The sequence below is a fragment of the Herpailurus yagouaroundi genome, unplaced genomic scaffold, assembly GCF_014898765.1.
Source record: "Herpailurus yagouaroundi ecotype Mexico unplaced genomic scaffold, PumYag 140, whole genome shotgun sequence".
Classification (NCBI taxonomy): Eukaryota; Metazoa; Chordata; class Mammalia; order Carnivora; family Felidae; genus Herpailurus; species Herpailurus yagouaroundi.
The window spans coordinates 88,035,209-88,054,620 of NW_024412395.1; the positions used below are offsets into that span (position 1 = coordinate 88,035,209).

At 36.5% G+C, this 19,412-nt stretch overlaps 1 protein-coding gene across 7 annotated transcripts in view; it reads right to left on the minus strand.

Annotated features, from left to right (window-relative positions):
• KANSL1L (KAT8 regulatory NSL complex subunit 1 like) overlaps positions 1–19,412 on the minus strand; it is a 133,838-nt gene that overhangs the window by 56,471 nt on the left and 57,955 nt on the right. For 5 of the 7 annotated variants that reach the window (XM_040476113.1, XM_040476114.1, XM_040476116.1 and 2 more), the window contains one exon: positions 4,855–5,059. In XM_040476113.1, coding sequence (XP_040332047.1) covers positions 4,855–5,059 — 205 coding nt within the window. The remainder of the gene's footprint in view (positions 1–4,854; positions 5,060–19,412) is intronic. The other 2 variants (XM_040476112.1, XM_040476111.1) reach the window with 2 other exon arrangements.

Consider the following 19,412-nt stretch of genomic DNA (forward strand, 5'->3'; position numbering starts at 1 on the left):
TTTAAAGCGTTTTTCAGCTCCTCGTGACTGTTCCTTAGTCCCTTGATCTCTGTAGCAAGAGATTCTCTGCTGTCAGCTATACTGTTTTCAAGCCCAGCAATTAATTTTATGACTATTATTCTAAATTCACTTTCTGTTATATTATTTAAATCCTTTTTGATCAGCTCATTAGCTGTTGTTATTTCCTGGAGATTCTTCTGAGGGGAATTCTTCCGCTTGGTCATTTTGGATAGTCCCTGGCGTGGTGAGGACCTGCAGGGCACTTCCCCTGTGCTGTGGTGTATAACTGGAGTTGGTGGGCGGAGCCGCAGTCAGACCTGATGTCTGCCCCCAGCCCACCGCTGGGGCCACAGTCAGACTGGTGCGTGCCTTCTCTTCCCCTCTCTTAGGGGCGGGATTCACTGTGGGGTGGGGTGGCCTGTCTGGGCTACTTGCACACTGCCAGGCTTGTGATGCTGGGGATCTGGCGTCTTAGCTGGGGTGGGTAGGCCAGGTGCCCAGGGGCAGGAGGGGCAGGCTTAGCTTGCTTCTCCTTAGGTGATCCACTTCAGGAGGGGCCCTGTGGCAGCAGCAGGGAGTCAGATCCGCTGCCGGAGGTTTGGCTCCGCAGAAGCGCAGAGTTGGGTGTTTGCGCGGAGCGAGCAAGTTCCCTGGCAGGAACTGGTTCTCTTTGGGATTTTGGCTGGGGGATGGGCGGGGGAGATGGCGCTGGCAAGCGCCTTTGTTCCCCACCAAACTGAGCTCTGTCGTCCGGGGGCTCAGCAGCTCTCCTTCCCTTTGTCCTCCAGCCTTCCCGCTTTCTGAGCAGAGCTGTTAACTTATGACCTCCCAGACGCTAAGTCGCGCTTGCTGTCGGAACACAGTCCGTCAGGCCCCTCCGCTTTTTGCAAGCCAGACTCAGGGGCTCTGCTTGGCCGGCGAGCCGCCCCTCCGCCCCAGCTCCCTCCCGCCAGTCCGTGGAGCGCGCACCGCCTCGCCGCCCTTCCTACCCTCTTCCGTGTGCCTCTCGTCTGCGCTTGGCACTGGCGACTCCGTTCTGCTAATCCTCTGGCGGTTTTCTGGGTTATTTAGGCAGGTGTAGGTGGAATCTAAGTGATCAGCAGGACGCGCGGTGAGCCCAGCGTCCTCCTACGCCGCCATCTTCCCTCTCTCAACATTGACTTTTTAAAAAGAATACAGGCTAGCCGGGGGACCTGGGTGGCTCAATCAGCTAAGCGTCTGGCTCTTGACCTCGGCTCAGGTTGCGATCTCATGGTTCATGAGTTCAAGCTCTGCATCGGGAGCCACACTGACAGTGTGGAGCCTGCTTGGGATTCTCTCTCTCCCTCTCTCTCTTCCCCTCCCTGCTTGTGCTCTCTTTCTCTCTCAAAATAAAAAAATAAGCTTAAAAAAATTGTTAAAAAAAAAAGAATACAGGCCAGTTTTCACAATTTCTTTTTTTTTTAATTTTTTTTTTCAACGTTTATTTATTTTTGGGACAGAGAGAGACAGAGCATGAACGGGGGAGGGGCAGAGAGAGAGGGAGACACAGAATTGGAAACAGGCTCCAGGCTCCGAGCCATCCGCCCAGAGCCTGACGCGGGGCTCGAACTCAGGGACTGCGAGATCGTGACCTGGCTGAAGTCGGACGCTTAACCGACTGCGCCACCCAGGCGCCCCCAGTTTTCACAATTTCTTAACAACATGTTGCTGATTTTGGCTTTGTCTAATATTTCCTTATAATTATATTCAGGCCATGCATCCCTGGCCAAAATACTCCATAGCGATACTGTATCCTTTTCGTAGGCTATGTTAGTTTTGACCACCTATTGATGACTCTTGCCCAATCAGTCTTTACTATGATTACTGCAATAATTCTGTACCTCGGCTCACTCCACATTTATTAATCAGCAACCTACTATACAGAAAAGTCCTTCCTTTCTCCTTTTTATCTATCGATCTAACAGTAGTATGGACTCATGGTTTCCTATTTCTTCAATGGTTCACTACTGTCCTTAGTTATTTTGATGCTCAAATAGCCCTAAATTTGGCCAGCAGCACAGCCTCTTCAAACTAGCTTCTGGGTTCTTTTGACATGCCCATCATTTTTTTTTTTTTTTTTTTTTTTTGTAATATTTCCTTGCCTTCTGGTAACTTTGAGATGTTCCAGGCTCATCTTACACCTTCTGTTCCCCGTGTCTGGAGATTGACCATTTCTCCAAAGATCCCTGTTTCCTCTCAGTAGGGAATAGTATTAGAAAACAAGAATGAGGGCCATATGTACTCACTGCTGTCAGGGTAAGTACAAGTCTAGACCAGTCATATCCAATTTGGTAGCCAGTATCCATATGTGGCTATTTAAATCAAAATAGATAAAATTAAAAGTTCAGTCCCTCAGTTGCACTAGCCACATTTCATGTGCTAAATGTATTTAGTTTCTACCATATTGGACAGAACAAGTATTCACAGAACATTTCCATCATTACAAGAAAATTCTATTGGACATTACATACTAAGACCCCTTCACAAAGCAAATTGAGGACACAAACACATACACACACTCATTCTCATTCTTCACTACCTTTTAAATAACCTCTTATATCCATTACATTAATTCTTTCACACATTAAACAATTATTTAGGGGCACCTGGGTGGCTCTGCAGGTTAAACGTCTGACTCTTAATTTTGGCTCAGGTCATGATCTCATGGTCGTGAGATCAAGCCCTGTGTTGGGTTCTGTGCTGACAGCACAGAGACTGTCTGGGATTCTCTCGCTCCTACTCCCTCTGCCCCTCCCCTGCTCTTGCTCGTGTGCCCTTTTTCTCCCGTGCACGCACTTGCTCTCTCTCAAAAAAATTAAGCAATTATATATTGAGCATATGTTATAGGGACAGTTACTATTCAAAGCTCTGTAGGGTCAGAAATATATACTCTCTATTCTCTAAGAACTTGTAATGAGAAGACAGAAAAATAAATGATTATTAAAAATGGACTATTTTCATAACATAAGGTATTTGTTGTATTAATATCCCACTACAGGGATGTCAAGGAAGCCTTCCGGAGAGAAAGGACATTTATTAAGTTTAGAAAGGCAAATAACTATTTTCCTGGCAATTTGGAGGATAAATTAGGGGTGGGGGCATTTTCTATTTTCCATCATTTTCTCATCTCTGTTTCTATTAAAATTCTTTCTCTACCTCTCCTATGACTTTTCAAAATTCTGTTTATCTTTCAAAACCCATATTTTATGATGCATTTCTGAATACTTCTAACCAGATAAGCCCCTTCCCTCAATCCCCAAATATAGTGTCTTTACTGATTTCAAAAGCACAAAAGATTTGGTCTATTTTTGGCATTATTGATACACTGGGTAAGAACATGGGCTTTGGAATCAGACTTATTGCTTACTAGGTGTGTGACCTTGGGTAAATTACTTAATCTCTCTGCACTTCAACTTTTGTATCTAAAGAGGGGATTAACAATACTGCATGGTTATACTTTGAGATAATAATAAATAATAATGTATTGAAAATACTTGGCATTGTGAATGGAATATGATAAAGTATATGGTCTACCAGTAACAACGTGACACTTGTTTCTTCATTTGTTTGCTGTACAAAGGCCCATGTTTACAATGTCAGGTATATGAAGTATTCCAGCAACATCTAGCAAATCTCCAAAATTACTCAAGCAAATTCCTTCCAGTCAGAATATTTTGGCATAGTCATATGCTCAATATTTTAGACAATTCTACTTATAATTCTGAACTTACAAAATCAATTTCAAAAATACTTATTGTTTATAGCATCTTTAAAAATAAAAATAAAATATGATTTTGTATATAAAAACTTTAAATAAAAATATTTTCCTATTTGGTTGATTACATAGAATTTCTTAAAATTCTGAAACAAACCTATGTTTTAAGAAAATATTTTCAAGTTGGGAAATAGTAATAAAATCTAAACTACTTAAATGGTAAAAATCAACGTATTAATAAAAACTAATTTGTCAGAATGCACATTTCTATTTAAAATTGGAGCCTATAAAACCAAATTTAAAATTGGTTTCTAATGAAACAAGCATCTTGATTTTTATACAAATATATTTAAAATAGTTAAATATATTTAATAGTTAATATAGTAATAATCAGAAACAATATTAAATGATAGTATCATTTCTTTCCTTTGACATAGTATTTAAAAATGTAATAGAAAAAAAGCAGGTCATATAACAAAAACTAGAGGTAACTCATCTTCCCTTTACCACAGTTTGTTCAGATATGCACTGAAAGATGCATACTTAACATTTTGTGAACAAGTGAAAAATATGATTTTTAAAATGAATGGCTTTAATGAAGTACATTTTAATTATAAAAAGAATAAGCACGGATACATAAACTTGCACTGCTTATATTCCAGAAAAAGAAAAAGGTGTGCTCACAAGAATTAACAAATACCAAACCTAAAAAGGAGAGCAATGCCATTTCCTACAAAATAACTGACAGCTATACAGATTTTCTTTACTTTTTTCTTTACTAAGCAAAGGACAAATACGTAGTACACTTGTGTTTGCTTTATTACCCTTACCAGTAAAATTTTTAAATAACCATGATATGTAATATTCCTTCAAATTGGTTTAAACATAACAGTGCATTTAAAAAAATGGAGATGTGAGAAGTTTCAGAATACACTGCTATGTTAAAAAATTACTAATTCCACTTAGATATTACCAATACCTACGTGATTTATAAACTATATATTTAAAGCTTTCTAGATGTAATTATTCTAAATAACCAGGTACAATCCATACCCTCTTGTATGTGAAATATACTGATGATAAAATCTTTGTTCATGTTTCCCCATAGGCAGCCTTACCTGTGGAGTCCAATAAAAAGTAGGGCTCAATCGGTAGAGTTTTCGTTTGTGGAAACTCTGAAGTGGCCTTGTTCGAGCTGCTGTACTCATGATAGTCAAGGATGGAGATTTCAATCTTGTCCTGTCTTTTCTCCTTTTCTTACTGTGCTTCTGGTTAAGTAACCAGCTACTGGAGGAAGAGAGCTCATCTAAATTCTCTGAAGCACTGAAATGCCATGAAATAATTGGGGAGTGGAGGGAGTAAAACAAAACAAACAAACAAACAAACAAAAAAGACAAAGAAAACTAAATGTAAATTGCCTTGATCTATTAGGACAAAAGAGTATTAATTTTAGCCAATTTTGTGGTAACAATTGGCAAAGAATTGATATTAATGGGGAATTACATATTCAAGTTGTGAAAATAATTTCTACTTCTATTTCCTCCTGCAAAACAAAAATCCCATAGGTTAGAAATGCTGACATGAGTTCGCTGGTGCAACGTAAATGTTCACTGTAAATTAATAATTCGCGCATGTTGCATAGTGTTGTAACTATTTACATCATATGTTTTTTGCATGTGGGTGAAATTACATAAGATTATTAGTCTGAAAGGGCTAAAATCCCATACTGAAAATCATTAGTTGCTCTGAAATAAACACTACATACCATCTCCATGAATTCTGAAACAAACATGCATCCTACTATGTTTTAGGAACTTTTTAAAACTTCTGATGATATAGAAGCTACAACTATAAACTGAAATAGATCACACAATCTACACATAAAAATAAGCAATATTAATGTCATCATGCTTCGTATTAATTTTTAAACATATTTAAATATTTTAAAAATCAGAATAGCAAGAGGAAGTTAATGCTCAATGCCACACAAATTTAATTTCATTTATACAGTATATTATATATAAAATAATTTTTTCAGGCACTACAATATACCAATTTCAACCTTGTTTATATAGACAGAGCTAGTCAATTTAGTTTTTTATTTTTTTTAAGATTTTATTTATTTATTTATTTATTTATTTATTTTTTACATTTATTGTTGAGAAACAGAGTGAGACAAAGCGTGAACGAGGGAGGGGCAGAGAGAGTAGGAGACATAGAATCTGAAGCAGGCTTCAGGTTCTGAGCAAGCGGTCAGCACAGAGCCTGATGCGGGGCTCGAACCCACGAACTGTGAGATCGTGACCTGAGCTGAAGTCGGACGCTCAACCAACTGAGCCATCCAGGTGCCCCAAGATTTTATTTTTAAGTAATCTCTATACCCATCGTGGGGCTCGAACTCATGATCCTAAGATCAAGAGTCGCATGTGCTACAGAGTGAGCCAGCCAGGCACTCCAATATTCTAATATCAACAAGTGAATGTGTTATGTGTTGGACTGCTAATCATCATGTAAGTTCTAAATATGCTATTTGGTTTAAGTAGAATTGGTGTTTAACAGTAAATATAAAATATCGTTTTTCTATAGTAGCACCAATAGTTTTCAATCATCTTTATGGCTGCTATAAAATATTAATAGCTTGTACAAAAAAAGCAAGTAATTCAAAACTGCTTTACACGGTATTAACTCAGATATAAAGGAACCTGAATGGCTTTTGTTGGTGACACCAAAAAGAATTAAATATGAAATTTGGGGACTATCATACATTCAACAAATACTTGAATATATACTACTGGCCAAACCAGTTTAGGGAAAAGAGCTGATAATAATTATCTATTTCACTTTTAAAATCTTAACTTTGGTCTTCAGAGAGCCCTAGTCAAAAATGTCTTAAGTCCCAGTTTGTAAGCATTCTAAAGATCTTCTGAGAAAGATTTAAGATATAACACCACTCTCAAATTAACAGGTCCAATCTCATATCCTGAAGTTATTTTCTGTAACAAGTGTATCAGCGGTCAGTCATAGTCTTCTCTTGAGAAACAGCCATGGAGTCAGGCTATCATGTCAAGGGTGAGCAGAAGGTATAGATGATAGGAATATCAAATTGGGCACAGGGCTGGCACAGAAGTGTCAGGTCAGGAAGAAGACAGGTTTCAGAAGCTGGTTGACTTAAGAAGTCATCAAGTCAGGATGCTAGGATCCAGGAAGGCAGGACACAAAAAGAGGTTCTTCTGGCAAGTTAGAAATACCTTTAGGCAGATAGGTATATTGGTTCCTTAAAAGAGACAGGTTCTGTAATATCTACAGAATATTAAGAGCTTTTATTCCAGGACCCTGACGCACTGTTAACCTGGCCCTCTATTTACAATTCTTTAGTTGTTAATGAGTCCTTAGTTCCCCTACCCACAGGAGACTTAGCCCTAAAGAAGGGAACCACAATCTCTTTATAGACTGACAGCAAACAGCTTTTGAACTGGCTAGAGGCTTACAGGTTGGGTTAAAGATAAACAGAAAACATGCCACTTGTTCACTAAATGTTGTTGTATTTTCAAGTTTCTCAAGTGACTGACACAATACCATCAAGGGGAAAAAAGTTTTGTTTTTTTAAATTAAGTATGTTCCTAGCTGTAGACAATTCTTCCTTAATGACTTTCAACACTCTCTGTTAAGCATCCTTGCAAAGTGTCATCAAAATGTATTCTTCTCGGGGTGCCTGGGTGGCTCAGTCTGTTGAGCATCCAACTCCTGAATTCGGCTCAAGTCATGATCCTAGGGTCCTGGTATTGAGTCCTGCTTAGGATTTTCTCCCTCCCTCTCTCTCTCTCTCTCCCTCCCTTCTTCCCTCCCTCTCCTTCTCCCTCTCCCCCTCTCCCCACTTGCATGCTCTCTAAAATTAAAAAAAAATTATCCTTCCCAAATAAATGGGGAAATGTACTGAAATTCAGAGATGTGAAATCTGTTTATTTCATAACTAATGTGTAAAACACATTATTCTCACCAAAGCTCATTTGGTACATAAACCAATTTTATAAATAATTAATGAGGCTATTGTAAAGGGTTATTATAAATTACTGATAAATTCAGTTATTTTCCACAGTGTTTTACATTAAAGAGAGAGTCAATCAATTAAACTCAATGAAAACCAGAACAAGAGAAAAATGAGGGAATTTGGAAGACAACAACCCTGCTCAAGTAACTCTATAACATAAAGCTTTTTTATCAGGAGATAATATCTAGTAATTAAGCATTACATAAGAATTTAAAACAAAGATATTAATAAACCAATATAAGACATCATCATCACGTGACATTCTTAGAAAAAAAAAAAGAGAGAGAGAGAGCTATTATAATATTGGGAGGAGGAGGAGGACATGGAGGCAAAATCCCAGGACAGGGGAAAAAAACATTTCAGTAAGAGAAGGCTTAATGTTCACACTGAGTTGTAGGTACACCCTGGGAACTCCAGAAACAAAGGATGCAATGGGTCACCATAAAGTACTGTCATGTTATAATTATCAAGACAATATCAATAAGTATTACTATACAATTATCACTGAACTTTTGAAATCACAAACTTATAAGTGGGATAGTAGCAGGTGAGGCAATAAATTATACTTCTGTAGATTTCCAACTGGAAGCTATGACTCAGAGAATAATAAAAATCCCTTTGGGGCACCTGGATGGCTCAGTCAGTTAAGTCTCTGACTTAAGCTCAGGCCATGATCTCACAGTTCCTGAGTTTGGGCCCGACATCAGGCTCTCTTTTGTCAGCAGACTCCTCTTCAGATCCTCTCTCTCTCTCTCTCTCTCTCTCTCTCTCTCTATCTCTCTCTCTCTCCCTCTCTCCCTCTCTCTCTCTCTCTCCCTCTCTCTCTCTCCTTCCCCCACTCACATGCACACTTGCTCTCTCCCTCTCTCAAAAATAAGAAAAAATCCCTCAAAGGATAGATCCTTTCTGTTTTCTAGGCAGATAGCATAATTTAGCTTTAAAATGAATTAAATAATTGAGAAGGGAGAACAGTGAGGGTGGGTTTACACCTTTCTCCATTTCCACCGTCACTCACTTCCCTAATCCAAGCCTGTGTCCAGAAATACTCCAATAGCTTCTAACTGGTCTCCCTCATCCACACTTTTCCCCCTTCAGTCCCTTGTATACCAATCTTGTGGGAAAACAAATCTTATCCTGCTATGCTCTTTCCAAAGACTAGGTCATCCCCTTTTGAGCTCTGATAGCACTGTTCACCTGTCCACCACAGCATTTTTCATGGTGATAATTTTGCATTCATTTGTATGATTATCCGATTAATGACTGTCTTGCTTTCTAGACTGTAAGTAGTACAGGGAGTGTGTCTGCTTTGTTACCCTTGTATCAGAAGTTCCTGATGTTGTACCTTGCATACTGCAGATGCTCAATAAACACTCACTGAATGGAGAAATACACGTTTATCATTCCAGCTCTGTGCTTATATACGGTGCATGGACAACACACACTACACCTAAATAATCAGCTTAGTGAATGAGTAGACATTGAACACTTTAACCTAAGAGCCAAAGTAAGTTCTAAGCAGAAGGTTATGAGAGAGCTTTTATTAGAAAGATATATATTCAGATGGCCTTGAGTTCTATTCTAAATCTCCCTTTGGTTTACAAAAGGTAGTTGTTGGTAGTAAAATATGACACATCTTATTTTATCTTATAGTCAAGTATGTCCAACATAAATTTATAAGAAAAAGCTGATGAGAACTATAAGATGTTCTGATTTGTAAAAAGAAAAAGGCATCAATCAAGTCTAAAAAATTTCTTCTCATCTAGAAAGTGCAAAATGACTGAGAGCTTTATCTAATAATTAGAAAGTTGTGAATTCACATTAACACTAATTTCTCTAATAGTTATTTAATGACTTTCTGAAATCACTGGTTTTCTATTAAAATCCTAGAAAATCTTGGCAGTTAATATATTTATGGATAATATACTGCATTCAATTTGCTTGTACAGAGTATAAATGGAAAACTTAAAGTCAATTTTAACAGTATATCCCTATACTTTCATTACTACAGGAACCAAAGGCCCAAAAGTCACTACCAAAATCATTTCCTGCTAATATTATGTACTTATCTCACAATAAATAAAACAATCTAAAGATATAGGGACACCTATTAGATTTTGGGTGTTATCTTGGTGGTAGTATTAACCGTAGCAACATCCTGCTGATAGTTGAATTTACTGTCTTGTTTTCCCTTGATAGTATTTGGAGAAATGAATGCATCATATACTCAACTCAATGACATTCAGGATGGCATTAACCAATTTAAAATAAATTACATAAAATAGGGCTTACATAAACTTACTAAAATGGTTTACTAGGGGCATTACTTGTCTTCCAAGCAACAAAAGTAAAACACCTCTCTCAAGTGACCAATGAATCAAGATCAGGATAACAGGCATTAATCTGGTACAGAGAAAACTGTCCTTTTGCCAGGTCATTTCCCCTACTCTAGGTATTAATTAGAAGAACTGTACCCCTTACTCAAAAATACAAGTCTCTTCTGGGGCGCCTGGGTGGCGCAGTCGGTTAAGCGTCCGACTTCAGCCAGGTCACGATCTCGCGGTCCGTGAGTTCGAGCCCCGCATCAGGCTCTGGGCTGATGGCTCAGAGCCTGGAGCCTGTTTCCGATTCTGTGTCTCCCTCTCTCTGCCCCTCCCCCGTTCATGCTCTGTCTCTCTCTGTCCCCAAAATAAATAAACGTTGAAAAAAATTCAAAAAAAAAAAAAAATACAAGTCTCTTCAACTCTAGCAATAAGAAAATGTTTTGAAGTACAATGTAAAATAGCATTCTAATTAGATATATACCTATTCTCAAGAAATAAAGTATATCTTAATGCAGACATTAAAATGGAAAGGAAATATTTTAAGTAGAAAAAGCTTCAGATATAATGTTAAAATAACATCTAAAAGTGCTTCTAATAGAGCTCAACTATGAAAATAATGTATAAAATGACAGAAAAGAAATACACTCTGAGCAATATGATTTCTACTTTTTCAATATTTTGTGAATTTTCCAATTTTCCTAAAATGAGCTTGTACTGTTTTTCTAAACAAAAATATCATCTGGAAATCATTTTTTTTGTATTACGGACTTTTTTTAAAGATTAAAAAAAATCTTTTTTTTAATGTGGATTTATTTTTGAGACAGAGAGAGAGAAAGAGAGACAGCGCGAGCAGGGGAGAGGCAGATAGAGGAGACAGAATCTGAAGCAGGCTCAAGGCTCTTAGCTGTCAGCACAGAGCCCAACACAAGACTCAAACCCACGAGCTGTGACATCATGACCTGAGCCAAACTCGGACGCTTAAGTGACTGAGCCACCCAGGCACCCACCCTTTAAGATTTTGTTTTTAAGTAATCTCTATACCCAATGTGGAGCTTGAATTTATAACCACGAGATCAAGAGCTGCATGCTCTCCCAACTGAGCCAGACAGGTGCCCTTGTATTAGAGAATTCTAATAGACTGTTAAATGGCTACTTGAGAGTAAGAGACTTAGGAGATAATTACCAAATGTAATATGGATTTTGTTTCAATCCTGATTCATAAACCATATTTTATTAACCATAAAAAGATAATTTTGAAGGAAATCTGAATATGAATAGAAATTTCACGATAGCAGCACATTATGGCTAATAATATAAAAATAATAAGCAGATGATAATACTATGGTGGGTATGTTAAAAAGAAGAGTTGGTTAAAGAAATAAATACACATTAGTATTTATAAGTTAAAATAACAATCAATACAATTTGATTTTTAAAAATTCACAGAAAACAATGTGTCAGGAAGGGAAATAGCTGAAATGAATCAGGAAAATCTTGGGAATTTTTTTAAGTAAACTCTATCCCTGATGTGGGGCTTGAACTCACATCTCCAAGATCAAGAATCATATGCTCTACTGACTGAGCCAGCCAGGTCCCCCAAAATCTTTGGAATTCTTAAACCTGGGGAATATGTGATTTCATTTTACTATGCTTTCTATATGTCAAACTTGTCTATAATAAAAGGTAGAGAGTAAAAGAGACAATTATAGTGCTATCTGCTATTTTTATCTGACTCAACTTCAAGTGGTACTTTTTTTTTTTTTTTTTTTTTTTAGTAATCTCTACGTCTAAATATGGAGCTCAAACTCACAACCTGAGATCAAGAATCCCATATCCTACTGACTGAGCCAGCCAGGTGCCCCTCAAATAGTACTTTGGTTTTAAGGGGTTTTCTGACTTATTTATTGAGAGAGAGAGAGTAGGCGAGGGGCAGAGAGAGAGAGAGCATGAGGGTGTGAGCAGGGGAGGGGCAGAGAGAGAGCAGGAGAGAGAGAATCCCAAGCAGGCTCTGCAGTGGCAGCGAGCTGAAAGAGTCGGATGCTTAACCAACTAAAGCACCCAGGCACCTCTCAAGTGGTGCTTTTTAAAGCATTAAGCAAAGAGACTATGAAACCAATGTAGTGGTTATATTTTTGTGAGAATTGAGACCTAAAGTTTGTCAAACATCTCTAGCTAATATATAGTTTGGGAGATACGGTTCAGATTCTTCAATATAATCTCTTAGCTGTTTTTCTGACGTGTAATTTGTTTTAAAGTTTGAAATGGAGACTTTCTGTTTTACTAATTACTATTTTTCATTTTTAAGGAAAATTTGGAAATAGAAAAAAGTTGAAAAAGAATTTCAAAATCCCATCATCTAAACACAAATACAGCTTTCATTAAAATTATAACCTTCAAGTCTTTTTTTCTATGAAATGTTCCTATACAATGGTTTTGGTATCCTGATTCTTCCACGTAACATTCCAAACTAAACATGTTACCATATGATTTTTTAAATACATGATATTCCATCCACTAGTTATAACACTATTTAAACATTCCCTATAACATTAAGTTTTAGACTTGGAGGTAAAAAGAAGAATTTTTACAAAAGAAAATAACTCCTACTGTCATTACTTAAACAACACAGCTGGGAAATTTTATGTCCTTATTGATGTCACACATTCTCTATAAAATCAGGTTTTAGAATTACAGGTAAGAAGGGGAAAGAAATGTTTTTACAAAAGAAAATAATTCCTACTGGCATTACTTAAAAATCCCAGCTGGGAAATTTTATTTCCTTATTGATGTCACACATTCAGCTAATATGATAATGTGTTGCTCATATGAATCCAAAATTATGTTGAAAATATCAGCCTAGAATATGCAGCTAAGAGGGTTTTCTGGTGAGAAGTAACTATTGAAGATACTATAAGTATAAAAGAATTACTTTCTATGTAATTAGTTTGCCAGTTTTACTGCAGTTTTTCAATTATGATACCCAATTAGAAGGAATGGTTGCATTTCATGAGATAATTACCATTAGTGGAAATAAATAGCATGGCAATGATTCATTGGAATTTAATTTCATATCATGTTCTGGGTCTCATTAAGGCAAAAAGAAGCAACAATAACAATAATAAAAATCTAGACATTACTTCAAATAGAAATTCACTTTCTCAGAGATAATAATACCCCATGGGGTAAACAAGGATCCATTGACATTTTATCTTCATTTTCGAGTAGGAGATCTAAAAACTAATAACTATCTCTGATGATGATAAAATGTAATGCTTCATTTGTTTGAAGACTCAATCTTTTCAGTTTTCTCAGTTCCTGGTGACTCATCTTAGACCCTGTTGCCAAGATGAGTAAAGCTAAAAAAAACAATTCTAACTTCTGGGAGATACTGCCATTAAATAAGAGGTGGGGATTGGCAATCAATGAATAACAAGTGGGCAAACAGGTAGCCTGGAAAATAATTAACCAAGTGAATTTACTTTAGATATTGTGAGAGAACAGTTCAGTAGGATATTGTAAAAATGACCTGAAATGTCTTTTAAAAATTATATCAAACATTGAGCTAGCTCTATGTGATCCACTAAAAATTAATAAACAGAATAGTGGCCAACATTTAAAAATTCAAAACTTGAATTTCTTCTAACCTAATTATAAACAAAAATTATGATATAATGTGATATAAAGCTGGAATAAGTATGCCTTATTAGAAGAAATAAGTGAAGTAATAATAATAATCTTCACTTAGGAGATTACTTACTTGGCAACCCCAAGTAGCTAGAATATGGATGAAATCACAAAAGCTTTTTAAACAACAAAAAAACCTCACAGAAGTTCACTCCTGTTACTGTTAGGAGAGGCATTCTTTCTTACTAAGAAATGTCTCTTATACTATAAATCGTTCTACCACTTTGGTTATCTACTTTTCTGGTCCAGAGTTAAGTTAGATGAGAGGAAACAGAACTGCAGGAGATAACCATGAGAGCAGTAACTAAAGCATCAATCTGACAATGGGGGAGAAAAGACAAATAAGTATAATTTTTTTTTTTTTTTTTTTGAGAGACAGAGAGAGAGAGAGAGAGTGAGCAGGAGAGGGGCAGATAGAAAGAGACACAGAATCCAAAGCAGGCTCCAGGCTCTGAGCTGTCAGTACAGAACCCAATGCGGGGCTTGAACTCATAGACCAAGAGATCACGACCTGAGCCAAAGTCAGATGCTTAACAAACAGAGCCACCCAGGTGCCCCAGTACAAAATATTTTTTTATGGAATGCTGATTACCTGCAAGAAATCTTGAAAGACATTTCATTCACTCAATGAACATCTATTCTGCCCATTATGTGACTCTCACTGATCTAGATGCTAGGAAAATAGCAATTAATAACTCAGACTAAAAAAACTCCTGCTTTTATGGAGCTTATATTTTCTCATCCAAAAAGATAGACAATAAACAAGTAAAAAAAAAAAAAAAAAAAAAAAAAAAGTAAAGCAAAACAATGTCACACTTGTTATTTCATTTGATCCTCACAACAATCCAGGAAGCAGACTTTTTTCTTTTGAACTGTGACTTAGAAAGTTGCCCAAGATCACAATGCTACCAAATGGCAGAGTTGGGATTGAGTCAGATTTGTCTGATTCCAAAGGTATATGCTTAACAATGAATTTTCTCATAGTACCCGATCAGAGTTTAAAATTATGCATTTATTTGAGTATTTGGTTGATGGCATTTTTCTTCAACTAGAGCCTATATTGTGAGGACAGAAGCCACATGTATTTTTATTCAACATGTATCCCCAGTGCCCAATCCAATGCCTAGCCCACTGAGGTCACACAGTAGATATTTTGTGAACTACTAAGTGAATTCTTTTACAGATATACAAGTATTAATCTCCATAGTCCCTGAGAATGTGGTCATAGTCATGAGCCTGAGTTATCAAAGAAAAACTGAATTCACCACAGTGTCATCCAAGAAAGGCAATATGCAATAAATTTTACTTCAACAATTCTTGGCTTATTTCAAAGTTTCTAGCGTTTGAGTAGAATCCTCATTTCTCCCACTGTCCCGAGTACCTCTTTCATATTAACTTCTAGATTATGCTTTTAAGTTATGTTGAATAATTTGTCTCTATTCACTATGTCTCTTGATATAAGCTAACATAAAATGACTACATCCAAAGCAAATCACAAAGTCATGTGACAAAAAGACACATTTTAGGCTGTGTTGAAATCTTTACATTTTTATTATTCATTTGTTTCAAAAAAAAGAGTTCCTCAAAAATAAACATTTAATTGAAAAATATTAGTACTAGAAACTACTTTATAAATAGTTGTGTCCCAGTAAATTTAAAGAAATGAGCTATAAAGAGATTAACTGACTTGCTCAAGGTCACAAAATGTCTAAAACAAAAATATATAAAAATGTATACTCTATACTATCATAACCACAGGTTATCCCAAAAGAACTAAATTATAAAAAGCACTATTAACTGGTTAAAAATGAATACAAGTTAAAACTTTTTTAGGGGGGTAGGGAGAGATTAAATGTCCCAATATGATCTTTTGAGAAGGTATGTTTTATGTAATTTGAGAATAAAACCCAACACTATGTTTACCCTGAATTTTTACACACTTGGTTCAATTACAGGGTACCATACCCACCAGGCAGACCAAAGGTAGGACAGCAACTTATATCTCCCCAAGAGACATGATGGAGAAACAGATGATATCTCTGATTTCCAGTATCTATATGATGAGTGTCCAGTAACAGGTGGCCCTACATATGCCTTAAAATCCTTATCATAACCAAGACCACTTTGAAGTACTCTTTTAAAAAAGTAAGGATAGTTTTAAATAACTAGTATAATGCCAGGATATAAAAGACATAACAGACTACCTATAATTTTAATATACAGTTTTAACATATATAATATGTTCTTACATAAGAATATCAATGGTTAACATTATTTGGCTATTTCTTACATGCCAGGCATTGTTATAAGATCTGTATGTACTATCTTATTTAATTCTCATACAATCATGTACTATCTCTCAATATTTAACGTTTACTGCAAGACATACCTTTAATTCTCAATGATCTGTTTTGTGGTATACTACATTTTAATAGACTAACATGTACCTTTTAAGATAATATGATTGTAAAAATTGGGTAGGAGTGGGAACTGAATAAGGGCCAAATGTTGTTAATATTTTATAAAATTTTTGGAGCAGAAAGAATGTAAATATTTAGGCACCATTATAACTTTTAAGAACTATAAAGTAAACATATATTATTTATCACAGTAAATCACTAAATTTCCTATCATTTTTAAGTGTACCTTTTGCCTATATCTACATTCTGCAACTTCCTATTATTATACTGCTATTATTAGGTCTGATATTTGAATTAACTTACACGTTTCAGTTGAGTATGCACCTCAAAATTCACAAGTGCCTATAAAAGAACTTTTCGATCAGAGGGACAATTAAAAATACACTACAGCTACAAGTCCTTTTTATGTTTTTTAGGCATTCTTCATCTGCTTTCCATAAGTATGTATGAATGCTTTCATTTAAAAAGAATGGATATCCTAGATTAAGACAGATTTGACAGATAAAGGGCAAAGGTTATAAAATCAATTAACTGGATCATTCTCAGGGTAAATGTCCGACTTCAGCTCAGGTCATGATCTCATGGTTCATAGGTTTGAGCCCTGCATCGGGCTGTGTGTTGACAGCTCAGAGCCTGGAGCCTGCTTCGGATTCTGTGTCCCCATCTCTCTCTGCTCCTTCCCCACTCGTATACTCTCTCTCTGTCTCAAAAATAACAAACATTAAAAAAATTTTTAATTGTTTTTTTAAACCTATTATGGCCACTGTGTTTTCTATTTATAATTTTTAAAGTGTATAATTTGTATCCTATTTTTCTGAACTTTTTGATTGTGAAATATGTTACCTATAGATAAAAACATAAAATGTTTATCTTATGTTTAACTTATTAATATGAAGCAATGCCTCACCTACTCCTCTCTACTCCTCCTACTCCTGTCCCATAATCGTCACTCAGGCCAAGAAATGGAACATTACTGGCACCTATGAAGCCTCCTCCCCACCACGTGGACTTCCTCTTCATATTTAGCATAGAAAGATAAAAAGTTAAATCAAAATCAGTACTTTTACCAGTGCCCTGAATAATTCAAGGACTTGAGAACAACTTCAAACCATTTTCTTCCTCCTGACCTACATGCTACTGTTGCCACAGATTTTTTTTTCTTTTTGGCCCCATTAGACATGTTTTACTACTGTTTGTTTAAATATACCCATATAATTATTTACCATTTCATTTGTTCTTCATTGTCTCTTGCATCTCCAATTACTCCTCTAGTATCATCACTTTCCACTGCCTGACGCACACCATGGTTATCATTATAATTAGAATTTACTAGTGACATACTCTTCAGTTTTGATTTGTCTGAGAACATTTGTGTTTGACACTCAGGCTTTCAAGATGTTTTCTCTGGGTATAGAATTTCTAGGCTGGCAGTTTTCTTTCAACTCACTGAAGATCCCCTTCCACTGCACTGTGGCTCTTATTCTTGAGAAGTCAGCTGTTAGTCCAACTGTGGCTTCAGTTAAGGTGATATCTTCCTCCTTCCCCCCTCCATTATTGCCTTCAAATGTTCCATTTGTCTTTGTTTTTTCCCCATTTCTTCTGTTTCTATGGACAGATTTTTTTTTTTTTTTTTTTGTCCTGCTCAAGAATCTGTGTTTGGCTTCCTGAATTTGGTGTCATTCATCAGATCAGGTAATTTTTCAAACAAAACCTCTTCAAATATTGCTTCTGCTCCATTCTCTATCTCATCTTCAGGTCTCCATTCAAGACTTACTCAATATGTTTCACTTGTTTAAATGACTCTTTGTTATTTCCCACAGTTTTGTCTCTTTTCCTACAATCTGGAATTTTTCTTCTAATCTATCTTCTGTTATATGTTCTCTCTTCAATTGTGTCAATGTTGCCAAACTTATTTTTTTTAATTTTTTGAATATTTATCTTTGAGAGAGAGAGACACAGAGGGACATAGAGAGAGGCAGAGAGAGACAGAGAGGGAGCAGGGGAGGGGCAGAGAGAGAGGAGACATAGAATCCTCTGGGATTCCAGGTTCTGGGTTCCAGGTTCTGAGCTGTCAACACAGAGCCCAATGTGGGGCTCAAACCCACGAGCCGTGAGATCAAGAGCTGAGCTGAAGTTGGATTTTTACCCGACTGAGCCACCCAGGTTCCCCAAACTTACTTAGTTCTTTAATTTCAGTATTTTTCAGAAGTTTTATTTGGACCTCTTTCAAATGCGCTACATAACTTTTATAGTTTCTTCCCTGCAGATATTTTCAAGCCTTTTATTTCTAAAATCAGAAGCAGCACTATTTTCTAAAAATTATCAGGGTTTAATAATTCTGGTATCTGAGAACTTTGTAATCTGTTTTTGCTGTTATTTTCCTTATTCTTACTCCTACTGATGTCCTTACATATTTGATTATATTTAACTGTGTGCTGATCACTGCCTTGAAAAATTATTCCTAAGGATTTTCTAGGGCTAAGAAAGAAGGTGTCTTCTTCCAGTGAAGAAGTGAACCTACAATTGCCTCTGCCATCTACCTTGTAGTATGACCCATTCCCAAACCATTTTAAACTAGGGATTCCTTGGATCACTCATTAATACAAATTTGAACTAAAAATCAATGTGCAAGTCCCCACCATGGTCAGGCTATCTCAAAGACTGAGAAGTTTCGTTTTGTTTCTGTTCTGCTCGGGACCAGGGCAACTCTCCCCCATGGTGCCCTATGTGGGGAAGGGGAAACAGTTTTCTTCCTGAGTTACATTTACTCTGAGGCTGTAAACCATGGAGGAAGATTTCATTTCATCTCCCTATCAGAGGCAAGGTTTTGATTTATCTTCCTCTCACCCCACAAGCTATTAAAACTTCATTTGATTTTTGATTTGGCTTTGATTTCTCTTTATCCCTCCACAAAGCTATCAAAACTCAATTTTGTCAGAATTTGTCCTCAGACAATAGTAGATGCTGAGCTTTGCTTACTTTTCTGGTTTCTTGCTTTTTCTTAGCTTTTGGCTTAGAAATATCATTAACATTCACTAATTTCTCATTTTTTTTTTTAAAATTTTTTTTTCAACGTTTATTATTTATTTTGGGGACAGAGAGAGACAGAGCATGAACGGGGAAGGGGCAGAGAGAGAGGGAGACACAGAATGGGAAGCAGGCTCCAGGCTCTGAGCCATCAGCCCAGAGCCCGACGCGGGGCT